General features: G+C 42.3%; 2 protein-coding genes and 1 long non-coding RNA gene across 15 annotated transcripts in view; 2 read left to right on the top strand and 1 right to left on the bottom strand.

The window, feature by feature from the left end:
- celf5a (cugbp, Elav-like family member 5a) overlaps positions 1 to 4,508 on the top strand; it is a 165,454-nt gene extending 160,946 nt beyond the window's left edge. For all 10 annotated transcript variants that reach the window (XM_088395262.1, XM_088395255.1, XM_088395257.1 and 7 more), the window contains one exon: positions 292 to 4,508. The gene's annotated coding sequence lies outside the window, so the exon portion shown is untranslated. The remainder of the gene's footprint in view (positions 1 to 291) is intronic.
- A 3,052-nt stretch (positions 4,509 to 7,560) lies between these two features.
- Positions 7,561 to 14,660, top strand: part of LOC148388563 (uncharacterized) — a 37,198-nt gene continuing 30,098 nt past the window's right edge. For all 4 annotated transcript variants that reach the window (XR_015862182.1, XR_015862181.1, XR_015862183.1 and 1 more), the window contains exons 1-5: positions 7,561 to 7,904; positions 7,993 to 8,082; positions 10,648 to 10,739; positions 10,929 to 11,052; positions 11,135 to 11,398. This is a non-coding gene — a long non-coding RNA (uncharacterized LOC148388563). The remainder of the gene's footprint in view (positions 7,905 to 7,992; positions 8,083 to 10,647; positions 10,740 to 10,928; positions 11,053 to 11,134; positions 11,399 to 14,660) is intronic.
- On the bottom strand, positions 8,170 to 14,325 carry rgmd (RGM domain family, member D). Its single transcript, XM_088394462.1, has 3 exons — positions 14,156 to 14,325; positions 10,947 to 11,458; positions 8,170 to 9,414 (listed from the first exon to the last, which is right to left on the bottom strand). The coding sequence occupies exons 1-3, from the start codon at positions 14,247 to 14,249 to the stop codon at positions 8,716 to 8,718; spliced, it is 1,305 nt and encodes a 434-aa protein (XP_088250588.1). The 5' UTR covers positions 14,250 to 14,325; the 3' UTR covers positions 8,170 to 8,715.

Raw genomic sequence — 14,660 nt, 5'->3', positions numbered from 1 at the left:
ATGCTGTCCAAACGATTGTGCAGGCGTACCTAATATTGTGGTCTCTGAGTGTTTAGGTGCAGATCCACCCCCCTTTTTTTTTTGCATGCGTTCACATACAGCAGCCAGCCAGCCGGCATATTAATTATTAGACACTCTGCCAGCGTCAAGATTGACAAAGATCAATTGCTATGCCAGCTCGGGTTAGCCCTCTGCAGACCATTCGGCTGATTTAATAAGAGCATATTAAAGCCTTCAAAGCTGAAGACATTGACGAGCCGTCCGATCTGAAAACTCTGCTCTGTTTTTCAGGTTTTAGATGACACGTGAAGATATTTTGGAGGGGCTTATCTCTTCTTTTTTTTCTCCTCGGAAAGCAACATATGTTTTTAAAAAAAAAAAGAAATAATGAACACGGAAGGATTTTTTTCGGGGGTGGGGGAGACATATCAGCATTTACTTATGAAGACGTAAGTTGCGTCCAAACGAGACGAGGAGGCGCGTCGTGGGACGCTAACAGATGGCACACTGCGAGAAAGGAAAGCAAGAAAAAAAAACAAATGAATCAAAAAAAAAAAAAGACTCGATCAACAGAACTTTTTTTTTCTTGTTGAGACTTGAATTGTTAACGAAGCAACAAACTAACAGACAGGAAAAAGCAGCAACGACAAATAGATTTCTATATACATATTCTATACACATATATATAAATGAGAGATGCGCTTGTGGCTTTTACTGCTCCTTGGACAAATGAGGGTTCACAAAAGGCCAAGACGGGAGGCGGAAAGGCCGTCTTTCTTTTCTTCTCCCTCTTTTTCTCGTGTCGTCTCGCAGCAAGCGCAGCGCCACCAGCCCCCGGAGGAGCTCACTGAGGTTTCCGTTAGCGACAGTACAACTGAGAATCTTTCACCCCGAAAAGGGACCAAAGGACCAAACACATTTGTATTGTTCTGAAACAGTAACGCTTATTATGAATTCATGAGACTACAGTACTACTAATGATATTTAAGGAGTAAACTCGCTTCAGGTTGAAAGAAAGAGAAAAAAAAAAAGAGGAATGTTTTTTGTAACTAATGGGTTTGGGAATATTAAAAAGAAAATGAAAAATAGAAAAAAAAAGCTATACTATTTTAGTGGTGTATACTATGTGGGTTGGATATTGTTACGGGCACAAGTTCATCTTCATCGATCATTTCATAGAATCATGAAAATCACAAATGAGCCGCCATATTGAGGAAAATCAGTTTTAACATTTTGCAGATGCGAAACTAAAATTTTGAAGCTGCTGTGTAAATACTTGTCTGGAAAACCAACTAAAGTAGTAGTTCTCTAACGTTTTACTCCAAACCCTTCCCCCCAAAAAAATACTCAATCTCCCATGCACCACCAAAAAGTTCATGTTAATTTAAAAAAAATCATCAGGGGAAAACAAAACAGAATGGTGGCTAGTCTTTGACTTCCATAGCGCTTATTTTCCATATTGTCCTTCCTTCATTTTTAACTTCCTTCCTTCCTTCCTTCCACTCTTCCTACCTCCCCTTCATTAAAGTCATTATATTCCAGATAATCTGACATTAAAGCCGAGTGCTAAAAGTGCCATGCGGTTGAGCCTCACGTGCAGCGCAGTAAAATAGCACAGTGTCTGTAACGGCTTCATAAAATATACAAATGAGGCTGACAACGGTTGTAAACATCATCGCCACCGTCGGCCAAGGCAGCGTCTGCACGGGTCGCGCCCTCTCCCGCTGCCAAGCCTCTCCAGCTGCTCGCAGCGGGGAGAACGTCCTCCCCTGTCGCCTCGCCTGCGGGTGCCAGCATATCTCTCTCTCTTAATAGGAGCCATCAGTTCCCAGAGCTGCATAATGAGGATGATGGTAATATTGATCAGATAGGGGGTGGGAGGGAGGGGGGAGCGTAGACTATGCACCATCAATTATAACTGATGGAGTTCACATTTCTCTCATGGTCGGCGGATGCATTTGTAGTTTGTCGTTTGTAGCAATATAGACGCCTCCAAATCAAATCGGTAATCCGACACGCCAGCGGTTGGCTTTGCTAAGAAGAGTCTTGTGCACCTGCCTTTATTGAACTGAGATTAGATAATAGTTTTGTGCTCATTTGCTGATGACAAGAATAAAAGAAAATAAAAAGCATTCACATGTGAGGAAGTTTACATTGAGAAAACCCATCAAGTGTTGATAGGGTCCAATTATGGAGTCTCTTAAGGTGCTCCTGCATACTTAGATCGCAGCATGTATAAAGAGTCAACTACTTGAGTTGTTGCCTTGCAACCAGCAGCTGCATTTTCTCCGTAGAGTGTATAATGGCGCCACGAGAGCTCGTACACAGCCCGGGCATTAGCAGCCTTAGGAGGTCAAATTAAGAGCAAAATGATCCATCAGTTAGACAGCGGCAGGCCTGTAGGTGGATCAGCCAACAGCTGCTGCAGACAAAACGAGCGCTTAGCATTAAGCGGCGGTCACGCATGGCCGCCATTTATCTAAACTCGCGTCAACGCATAGCCAAGATGCGTAAAGATGTAACTTCCGACATGAAATGGGATTTTAATTAGCTCTTTGCTTTTTCGATCAGTGCAAGTGTGTATGCGTGTGTGTGTGTGTTTAATCCATTACGTATCTCCATGAAGCAGCTTGACTTCTCTAATTGTTGCCTTTTTATTTGCCACTTTATGGCTTATTTTGACTTATAAAGGGTTATTTCTTGACAAGTGCAGTCACTAGTGAATAACTAAATACCATGTTTTGCTATACTATCACTTAAAGAGCATCATTTGGGAAAATTATGAGGGTTTTATTCTCAAAGTACTGTATTTCCTCAAATAGGCGGGTTAGACCAGTATTTGTATTTTCATGGACAAACACGGTTCGCAAACTAGTTGAAATAGTGCCTCTGCTGGTTACAGCAAAGTAGTGCGCTTCATTTGACCTCAATTATTTCAAGATGCAGTTAATCAATGATCAATTAATTCATAATGAATGCCAGTTTGTAGTGTTATTATAAAGAAAAGGCAGCCATCCTCCCAATAGACTCAGTTAAGTAAATAAACATCCTCACTCTATATACATGAGGAAATACGGTATTTAAGTCATTATCTTGTTTTCGTAACATAACATTATGGGAAGTGGGTAAGGTAGATTTTAAGATCCCTGGTGAGTTCCTTATGCTTTCTACTGTCAAATGATACTGTGATAGACGCCCTCCTTTTTTCTCCAGGCCAGACAAGGCCTTATAAATCTTAAAAAAAAAAAGATTTTTTTTTTTTTTTTGCTTGTGGGATTTTCTGCCATAGAGCGGTGTGAATTATTAAAATCAAATTAAATTTGGCCTTCACAACAGCTCGGTTAATGCAAATTAAAGACGCCAGCTGTGTGTGGCTGAAATGTAATGAGTTGGGGGGTTGGGGGGGTGGTCTGGCAGACAAAATGGGACAAAAATGGAAAATGGAAACACAAATGAACACAGCGGAGAGGAGTAAGGAAATTGTGGAAACACATCAGTGTCGTCTGGGTGGAAGTAGAAAAGATCTTCCAAGGCCAAACATTCTTAGAGGTCAAGCATGCGTTTCCATTTCAATAATCTTATTTTCTCATCTCTTCATTCTTTCATATTCCACATCATCCGACTATTGTGCCCTTTCAATATCTGAGCATGCTCAATGGGGGGCTGGGTGGGTTTAAGATTATGACTACTGGTACAACTTCTATAACGATACGGTTTGAATGCTAAGGATAGTAGCTTATTATGAATATGAGAATCTGTATATTATGAAAAATCAGCACAGGACCCTTTCTTTGTCGGGCTATAAGTGAGGGTTTGTTACGGGGGAGGGTCGGGCAGTTATGCTCTCTAAAGATATGAATATTTTGGTTTGTCAGCACAAAGCAAAACGAAGGAGTAAGGCAAAGTCTGTGGAGAATACTTCACCGACCTACAGAGGGCAATAGAGGCAACTCAGTACTATATGTAATTGTGGAAGGGCAAACGCTGTTTACAGGTTGTATGTTTCCTCCTTTTGTTTCTTTTTTTTGTTCTTTTTAGAAATTAATTGCCACCTCTTTCTGTGGTGGTGTCAGTACAGCATGGATCAACTGACAGGGAAAAGCAGTATCTTTTTATATATATGCTATATTCAAGGGGTTAAAAAAAAAGAAAAAAACACGTGTTCTGTATTATTATTATTACTATGATTATGATTATTAGCCTGAGATACCAAACAAACATTCCCCCCCTGCCCTCGCTAAAATTTCTTAAAACTTGCTGCTTAGATGACTTCATATTAATGACTGATGATTAATGATTTTATAATTAATTATCAATCAAGTATGTAACTATTTATTTATTTATTTATTTATTTATTTATTTATTTATTTATTTATTTGAGATTAATTTGCAGTCCAAGGTAAGACAAAGATGTGTATAAAAAGTAAGGAAATGCTTATTGGGACTTTTATTTTTTCTCTCTTTCTCTCCTTTTTTTCCAATTTTACAATAAATTAAAAAAAATTCAAGTTGGATGTTTTTCTTGTGTGTTTGAGCAACTTGGAATGTGTGCACGTGTGTGAGATACCACCCTGTACAGACAGGGGGTGCTGTTGCACAGATAATAGCTCCGCCCTAGGAACTTTAGGGGCGCTAAACCATCTGCCCATTGCCAGCCCGTCAGAATATCAATCATTCGCCACTTTACAATTGTTCATATTAGACATACAATATTCTTATTATATATATTTTATCAATATTTGTGAACACATCAGGCACTACAGTGAACATGGATGATGTCATTCCGCTCTTAAAGTAATAATCAGGTTATTGCTGATTGGGAGGCCCAAAAAAAAATGGCGTAGCGCAAATGGCTTACGAAATAAATTGTCCCAATTACTACAAAGTGTAGCTCTTGGTCAGCGTGCACATGAGGCAGTTCATCTTTATTACAATCACTTAATGAAAATCAATCCCCTCTTGATAAACTCTTATCTTCACGGCCTTTGCGCAGCCCCTCGTCTGGGGAGATCATAAATTAGGGTATAATGTTGCCTTTGTTGAGGGAGTGAATAGCAAATTGTCGTAACTTGGCGGGATTTATTATGCAGATGCTTAATTTCCGAGCACTTCCAGGGGGAAGGGTTGTTAAAAGTTTTGTGACTTGTATATAAATCCAAATAAAACACTAATACGGCCAGATGTTTATCTCCCGTAGAGGAGGTTACGTTATTGTTGCTGTTTGTTAGCGCTATGCTAAAACTGCATAAGCGAGGAAAACGTAGTGGCAGGTACAGATATTGGTATGGATCCATGGTTTGCGATGGATGTGGAGAAATGATATATCTTTTCCCATTTTTGTGATTTGGCTAACACTTCTTCATCGCCATCCTCCCCTGTCGCATTTGCAAAGGAGCGCTTGATTTGACATGTAGGTCAGCAGCCACATTGTCTTATGAACCAGTAGGTGAGATATGTCCACTTGCTTGCTGTTACTTTAATTATTGGGCAGACCCAAGTCTGAGGTGGGAGATTGTTGTAACAAGAGCAGCCGACACGGTCCAGAATGGCCTGAAAAATGAGTCCGGTCTCACTCAGTTCTGCCGCGGTGACCCACGTAACAAGGCACATAAGTTAAACGTCGTGTGCCAAGTGCAACAATCAGTGCATCATTAGGCAGGATGTTTGGGCGAGAAGGTTATGGAGGTCTTATGGCCGTTATCGAGAGCTGCCCGACCGACAGAAGGTGATCATTTACTGGAAGGGTGGGAAAGGGGGGGCAAACACAATCGCAGGTGAACAGCCAAATGAGTTTACAAGCGCGCCTGACCAACAGCCTATGCGCCATTTAAGCTGCATGCTCCAGCATATTTTAATGCAACGTGCCGATCGTGATTCTGATACAAAGGTCTGACGGAATCGTTACAGGGGAATGATGTTGATAATTTCCCAGTTGAGAGCAGGCTAGCAGATCTTTTTAAAGGAGGGCTGAGTTGCTTTGGGAGCCAGCACAGCTAACTTTAATCAAGGTCAAACAAAGTTGGTTAGATTACCTTAAATTAAATGTGTCATTGAAGTTGCATAATACTGTCTTGATAGGTCTGCCAAATTGTCAAATATGTATCATAAGCTCTTTTTTTTCTATTTCTGATTAGTAGTGATGTCATAGTCATAATTGAAAAAGGAAAAAAATCGACATTGCCACCAATTACTCCTTAAGCTAATTTAAAGACCACGGCGCGCCTAGCATTAGGGCAGCCATCAATCTGCCCATTATCAATCAAGGAGAAGACTCACACACGGTTATCTGTTTATCTTGCCAAGTGCTCTATTAATATCAAATTAATTTCCCCATTGAGAGTATCAATCACTCATTATGCATTTTCTTTTCTCCCGCTCACCTCATTAGCATGGTAATTGTCCTTGTTTACAAGGAAAGTCGAGGAAGTGTAGGTGAGCATTATAAAAGCGTACAAAAAAAAAACTTGGACATTGAACCACATGCTGCTTCATGCAGACTAAAGACCATAAAATAAATGTGCATCCACTTCCCAAACTGGATCTAAATTTTGCAACAATGGATCGGAACAACCTTATATGTACACGAGTTGTCAAAAACTTTCAACTGTATGCAGGAAAGTGGGAACGGCTCTCTCGTGGGTTTATGATGGCATTGTAATGGTGCTGCCTGTCACCTCAACACATGACATGAATCAAGACTAGGCCTGCAGCGCTTTTAAAAATAGCATCTGGCTTTTTTTTATCCTCTCCGCCGCAAACATTGCAGTCACTTCGCCGTGACACCGACGGCACAATCGTGAAATTCAAGAGCCAGTCACGAGTCAAGCGTGGCGCGTATCCATACACTCACCTGGTGCATCCTCTTCAGAATAGCATCTGCGAGGTCCTTTAATGAAGTGCGATGACACATGTCAGCGGCGTCATGTTCCGAATCCTCGCTCCGTAAAATTAAGCGGGACGTGAGGGGATTAAGTATGATGGCGTATATGACAAATCATGTTGCTCTCAGCTGACAATTTAAATTCATTCTGTCCGTGTCTTGCTAATTAGAACGCATGAATTGTTAATGTGTGCAGACTTACATTGCTAATGGTGCGACATGCCATGCATTTAATAGTTCGAAGGCCTCGTTCACACTGCAGGTAAATTAGATTTGTTACCCAGATGGCATCCTTGAGGGTTTACTGTCCACACGTGATCACATTTGTTGCATCCGCGTATTACAACCGTAGTTTTAATCTATCAATAAAAACAAACGAAAAATTTCAAAAGCAGGTTTGCAGGTGACCTTGCTTTTCAAATTCCTTAAAAACAAGATGGGAATAAAAATTGGATCTGCATCAGATCAAGTCATACTTGGAATTGTTTTTTAACAATATGGCCAATTGGACATTGAGAATGAATATAAAACATAGAACAGAAAGTTCAAATTAAAAGGAATTGTTATAAGTCAAGTTAAAATAAGTTATTTTGTGTTTGGTCATGTGACATTCACAAATTGAGTCGTGATTGGTCGTTACCGGCGATGCACAACTGACGTCATTTTCAGTCGACATCTTTTAGCAAAATGGCCGCCCTCGATATTCTTTGGTCCTCTCAGAGTAAGACAGAAGAAAAGTAAAAGAAGAAAATAGTAATTACACATTGATATTTTGTTATAATTGTCTTTATGTGATGGCCTAACATGAAAAATTAGCATAATATATTTTGAGATAGAAAGGAGATACATCAATTCACCTGTTGTCGATTTTCTTTCCTATGTACTTGGTGTGGCATTACACTCGCAATGTAACGTAAGACTCGTCAAATAATGAAAAATGTGCAGGTGGATTTTAAGATTTACTATCAAGCTTTCCTCTCTTATGGACTGAGGACCCCACCAGGACTTAACTAGTACTACAATGGTAATTTAAAGTTACATTTTACAAATTAAATTGTGTGTAAAAGGTCTTGAACATAACTGTGACTTTTCCGTCATCCATTTTAAATCAGGAAATGCCAAGTCATGCTCACCCTGGAAAAAACGATATAGAAGGATGGAAGAGGACCACCTACTCAGAATGAATGACTCACTATGAAAACGTATGTATACTGACTCACACCTTCCATTTTCGCCGAATCTATTAGTGTGTCTTTGTGTGTACACGTGGGGTAGAAACAGGGAGACAATTTAGTGAGTGTAGAACACTTTAATATGTAAAATTACATAAGGAACAACACATTAGTTTACTAAACTAGCCTACAGAACACAACAAATGTAACGCAGTTAAAGAACTATACATCAGCCAATGTACACAATATGAAACACATATATACACTCTTTCAATATATTATTATATAAAGATTTTTTTTTCTTAATCTTTAGAACTGGAAACCAAACAGCTTGAAGAGGGAGTGCTTCACAAAATGACCAAATGCCTTACATAGATGTGCTGTACAGTGGCTAGGTAGTTTTTACATATAGTTGTTGGAGCTTGTGTATTTCGCATGCCATATTGTGAAAGAACATTTAAATACACAAAACATGCTGTTGATATTGTGACTGTAAGTGCTGTTGCTACGACTGGAGAAACTGCACGGTATGGAAAAGATGAAGTGGGATTTTTATATTTACAAAAAAAAAAACCTTGGTCACTCTTTCCTCAAGCTGGTGATGCTTCCACCTGTCTTTTTCGTACGTTTTACACACAAACATATTTAGATTTTTTTTTTTTTTTACAAAAGCAGCACAATGAGGAGTAGGAGTGTGAGAACAGAAGCCGAGCCGTTGACGGCTACCGTCTGTGACGCCCCTCGGTTGTACAAACGCGGACTCCTTGGGGAGTTCTGCTTGAGTTTGCTGGGCGGTAGCGCTTTTAAATCCTCCAAAGCGCCGTACGCCGCCATGGAGAACTCCGGATCTCCCGTGGTCAGCAAGTCAAATACGCAGGACTGAAAGTAAACGTCCTCCACCTGCAGAGTCTCTCGGCACTTGGCCGTGGCTCTTTCCACCGTGTAGACCTGGTGAGGGGGTCGTAGCGGACCCAACTCGGTGGAGGTCCCCGGCTGCTGCCGGTGCTGCTGGCTCTGGCGACCCAGCGTGTGCTCCTTTATGAGCTCATTTCGCGGGCAGCCGTGCAGGCAGAGCTGCAAGCCGCCATTGTCCTCGGAAAAGTCCAGCGTGTCCTCGGGCATGCGGATGGCGAAGGTCAGGTAGCTGCCCACGCGCCGCACGATGATGGACGTGCCAATGTAGCGAGCTTGGATTTTCACTTGACGGCCCGTTCCGGAGCCGCCGCGCTCTGTGATGGTCAGGCTGCCGCTCTCACCACCGCTGCGAGTGCCGTCCTGAAAGGCCATCGGGAGGTCATCCGTGGTGGCCTGGTATACTTTCTGGTCCGTGCAGCCATGATATGACTTGAAGATGACTGTGATCTGGAAACAGGAAAAAAAAAAAACTATAGCTGCGGCGATTAAACAAATAATTAGAATAAATAACAAAAAGATGTCAAAGCAAAAGGAGGAAAGACTTGTATCATTTTACAGCGTACCTGCACTCATTTAGATATTTAGTGGCTAGAGCAGCAATAGTTTAATTAGGGTCTTCATTCCTCTGTCCTCTGGCCCAAATAAAATCTCAGCACCCAAACCACTCAAATTAGTTAGTTGCCCATTGCATAATTTTGTCATAAATTCTAATTGTTTAAATAGAGGGACTGACCCTCACGGGGAAAAAAAACAAGGTTGCCCCACCTTTGTCCTAAATCAATGAAATGCAAGACCTTGGTGACCACACGGTGGCAGCAGAGAACCAAACATGTAAATCCAATTGGCTACACCCTTCCATCCATTTGGCCCCAACTTTTAAAAACAGGGACCAGCATGTTATATGAGCCACTATCTTTTCTTTTCCGCCCAGTCAGACTGTAGTGCCCGCATTCGTACGAGCGGTGACAGTGATTTGTATTCTGGCTGAGCTCTAAAAAACGAAATAAACAAATCCAGAGCTCCCAAAGCGGCCATTTTCTTTTTAAGTACCTGACAAAGCGCCCACCTCTGTTACGTTTACACTTTTGGAAGGGATACTGTACAATGATGGATGACTTCCTGTTTCAAGTCTGGCAAGTTGGAACCAACTCAGAATAGTGGCAATGCGGGTAGTGGCAGAGATACACCCCCCCTCACTTTCAGTTCGCTTAAGGCTTGAAAAAACAAACACATACAGAGAGAAATAGTACGAGGCTTGCCCTAGAATAAATAGGTGTACATGCGAATGTAATTTTGAAATAAATCCATATGGATCTGGAACTTTATGTCCAGTATATCTCCACGTTGAGCTTGGTGTATTTCAATAAGTTTGGTTCAGCTGAAATTGGGATCTTCTTTTCAGCAATTTCGCCATTTTGCAATTTTTCTTTTTTTTTTCCACATTGTTCCATATTTACACAAAAAGTGCCAGGCTAATTACTTGACCAGAAGGGTGACAAAAACATTCCAGATTGCAGCGGTGTAGAATGTTTGAGTGAGCGTTAATCACTACCATATGACCACCCATGTGTTAAAGGTAGAGCGCTCAAGCATGTCAGTGATTCAACACCGGTGAAGGACTCTCCCTCCTCTCCCTTCCCCCTCTTTTCTCTCTCTTTCTTTCTTTCTGCCCCCTCATAGATCTGAGGCCGCTCCGAGACGGCAGGAATGCCGAGGAGACTCGAGAGGCACCGTGGAATGACGATTAACTTCACATGTTTTGGTGCTTTATGGTGAGGCTTGAGCTAGCATGCTAATGTTCCACATTTTAGACACCATGCTAGGTAGGATTTTGGATTAAGGTGTCTACATGTCTTCAGTTAACTATTGGGAAACTATATGAAGTGAGTTGAGGCATTTCATGCAGTACTCTGGTGCTGTTATATGGCATTTATTGGCAGTTGTGTTTTTTTTCTTCATAGCACACTGGTTGTCCCTACCTTGCTGGTGGCAGTGGCGCTGGACCCAAGGACCACAGGGACGTTGGTGACCTGCACGGACAGGAAGCGGTTGTCGATCAGAGGCCACGCCCCTTCCACTTTGCAGGTTTGAAACTCGTCCCGGAAAGTCCGTAGGTGAGGGTCTCCGAATAATCCACAATGGGCGTACTTCTTCTGTGGGCCGCCAGAACCGGCGGCGAGAACCCGGTTCTCGTAGTTGCACAGCTCCGACACGGCCGGCCGGGATGTGCTGGGGACCTTGGCGGAGGATGTGGGTCCGTCGCTGGAGCAGTTGTGCTGAGAGAATAGCTCCTTGATGCGGAAGACGGCCGAATGGTAGACCAGGTCACCGCGGCAGCTGCGGGCCTGCCGGCGGGTGCACAGGGCGTAGGCCCGCAGCGCGATGCAGTAGTCCACGTCGGGCGGAGCGTCCTCCTGCAGGCCGTTTGAAGGTGAGGTGGCCGCCACGTACTCGGCATTGCAGCGTTGGATGCGACACTGCTGACAGTAGGCTGGGAAACAAAAGCAGGAAAGATATAACCAAGATATCCGTGATCATCCTCCTTTATGAATTTCTTAAATTATATCTCCGTTAGCCCATGCACCTTAAACTTCCAACTTAAAAAAAAAAAAAAACTCCAATGAAAATGATCCCAAAATTTAGATCACAACCCCAAATCATTCCGCAAAATCGACAGAATTACTATGCCCACCTGATCAGTTCAGTGCACCTGGCGGTGAAAAGTTTCCACGATCACCAAGTCATTAAAGCCTGAGCCAGCGAGTTTCCAAATGCTCCCACTTTAAACAAGCCCTCCCAGAAATAGCAGGCAGCCTTCAGAGTTAGAGGGAAACCAACCTGTGTTGGTTAGCCTGAGGCTGTTGAACGTGGTTTGGCTGCTGCGGAGATATTTGAGGTCCATTAAACTGCAGTACACGGGCACACCGAGTTTAGCGTGTGGTGGGTAGATAACGCGAGGGATATCACTTAGAGCCACGCTGTTTGGGAACTTGCACTCTTTAAATCAGAGTCTGAGAGAAAAATTGTCCATCTCATGGGAGTATGGAATCGTTTCAAGGAATCAGAAATGCTGCCCAGACATCTGTCACTCATTGAAGTGACTCAACAGCTCCTCTGCTGGTTTCAGCAAAGTAGTGCAACACCATTTTGCCTCTGTCAAGACAATCAATGGGAACAAGTCAGTAAGTTAGTCATTATTCTCTGACAAATTAATGTCACAATGTTGAAAAATTAATCCACCCTTGGCCAATGCATCAATCTCCAACATATTAAAAAGACTACAATGAAAAATAGAGTAAATAGGATTGTGCAAGTCAAATTCTACAGGCTATTTTTATGATCAGTGATCAATTATGTCATCAGTTTCCACCTAAAGTCACATCTTGGACAAGACACTATCAAGTCTGTCCATGGGAATTTTTCTCACCACCAGCTCTTCCCTTTCACAGAGGTGTGACTCTGTGTGTGCGTGTGTGGGGGGGTAGATGATTAATGCACGTCACCGCCATGGCACTTCAACACTAGCCCTGATAAAACAGAGATGCGGTGAAGGAGGTCAAGCTGGAGGCATTCAACATCCCTCCTTGGAATTCCAACCGGCCTCTGCCGCCTCATATCGGGGTCAGCGGAGTCTGCCCTGATTGACACCTTTTGACAATCACCGCCATGAGAAACCATCAGCTTCGATTCATCCCACCCCCTTAAACAGTCACACAAGCTTCATCTGGTACAAATGTGAGGATTAGTTTACGATGAAAATGTGTTGTTTTAAAAGCAGATGTTTACCAACCCAATATTGTCATTTCTGCGGTCACAATGTGGCATGGAATAATCACAGACAAGGGAATGATCACCGATTAACCAGTCATTAAAAATGAATCAAAGTGTCAAAATTGCTGATTAATCACACTTTGAAGCAATGAAGGCAAAATGATGTGCGCCACTTGGCTGCAACCAGCAGACTGTTTATTCAATCTCGGCCTGTTTTTCTTTATTAAGAAAGCAAAGATGATGTCAGCTATGAAAGTTGGGGCTCATCCCCACACTTCAGCTTAGGCAAACCTCTAATCAATATGTTAAAGTATTATATACATATCCTATCCATTTACAACACCACCATACAAATATTTACAGTAACAGAAAAAAGCAATTTACTAATAAAAATAATAATTTGGCCAATTTCTTAAGGAATCTTAGAAGAATGCACACATCTAAATGATTTGCAGAACTTTCCCATAGACTTTAATGTACTTTGGGTGCCACATCCATCTTTTAATAATTTTTTTAAAGCAGTTTAACTCTAATACTGGTTAAAGCAAAATAAAAACTCAATTTCTACTTTGACCTATTTCAACCTGTAAAATAGACAGGTTTTTTTTCTTTTCGTTTTTTCAAAAGATTTAATATAAACTTTTCAAATTCTCAACAGAAGGCAATGAATTAAAAAAAAAAAAATCTGAAGAAATTTGCATCTTTATCCCAGCGACACACGGCTCTCGTGTGTTGCCAAATAGCTCCACACTGGACATCAATTCCCCTCAAAGCCCCCCCTCCTCACTCATGGCAGCTAATAAAGTTGAGAACTCGAGCACCAAAACACCGTCAGTACAACTTGCTTCGACGACCAGGTAAATATAAACATTCAACTGGTGACTTGTGACAAAAAAGAATACACATTTTCTCTTTAAATTCGCCTCGTTTGCTGCCCTAAAAATGTCAACTTTTTTTCCCTACTGCCGTGAGCGACCCTAAAGCTAGCAGCTAACAACAACCAAAAAAAAACCGCTAAATTGGGTTTTAAGTTAAACAACGGCATTAATGTTCAGATAAGCACTGTGGGTGGTTAAAAGATGCTGTGCTTTATTTTAGAGGATTTAGTGTTGTTTGAAGGGGGGGGGGGGCAAGTTAAATCACAGTGCTTGGCTAGCAAAGGGTACTTTGTCCCCACGGTGGGCTCAACAACTTTTATTACCCCCTCCCCCCGTTCGATTGTTTAACGCCACGAATGAAACTAGTTGCACGTCAGTGAAACGTGAGCAAGTTAGAGCACAAGAACGCATGAAAACATTCCAAAGTTTTTGTTCCACCTCCCGGTGGTCCGACTGAGCGCAGCGCAGCTCCGCACGGGGAGGGGAACAGCACGGATTTGTCCGCCCGCCGGCTCGCACGCACGCATGCACTACTTTACCTGGTGGATAGAGCAGCGAAATGACAACCATCGTCAGCGTTACACAGTCCCAAAGCTGCAGCTTAGCCGTGATCTGAGGTCCGCTTCTCCCCATGCCAATCCATTCAGTTAGAATGGAGTTGCTCGGCTGCTTCTCATCGACGCTGCGGCTGCGGGGGGAAATCAGAGCAACATTCGTCTGTCTCCCTCCCCAAGCGCTGTCATTCAAAAGGGGCCCCTGTGTTCGGGGCGGTTCTGCGGGGAGGGGTTTCGAGTGGAGACTGAGGGGCCCGAGGTGATGGCTGGCCAATGGAAGACGATGTTTTTTAACTGGCCACTTTATATTTACATGCAGTGGCAATTTAGTTGAGGACGTTTTGCAAAAGTGTTTCATGGTGTGAGATGATAATTGCTGAATCAATTTGTCCAGCAGAGGTGGGAAGAGAAGCCCAAACATTGTACTTTCGAACTCCAGTAAAAGTAGTCCTCCAAGTATTTCCTTAAGCGACAGCACTTTTGTTTATAT

This window comes from Syngnathus floridae, chromosome 13 (assembly GCF_059516105.1).
Source record: "Syngnathus floridae isolate MCC-2025c chromosome 13, RoL_Sflo_1.0, whole genome shotgun sequence".
Classification (NCBI taxonomy): Eukaryota; Metazoa; Chordata; class Actinopteri; order Syngnathiformes; family Syngnathidae; genus Syngnathus; species Syngnathus floridae.
Note: the sequence above shows the minus strand (reverse complement) of the source record. Positions and strands in the feature narration are given on the sequence as shown.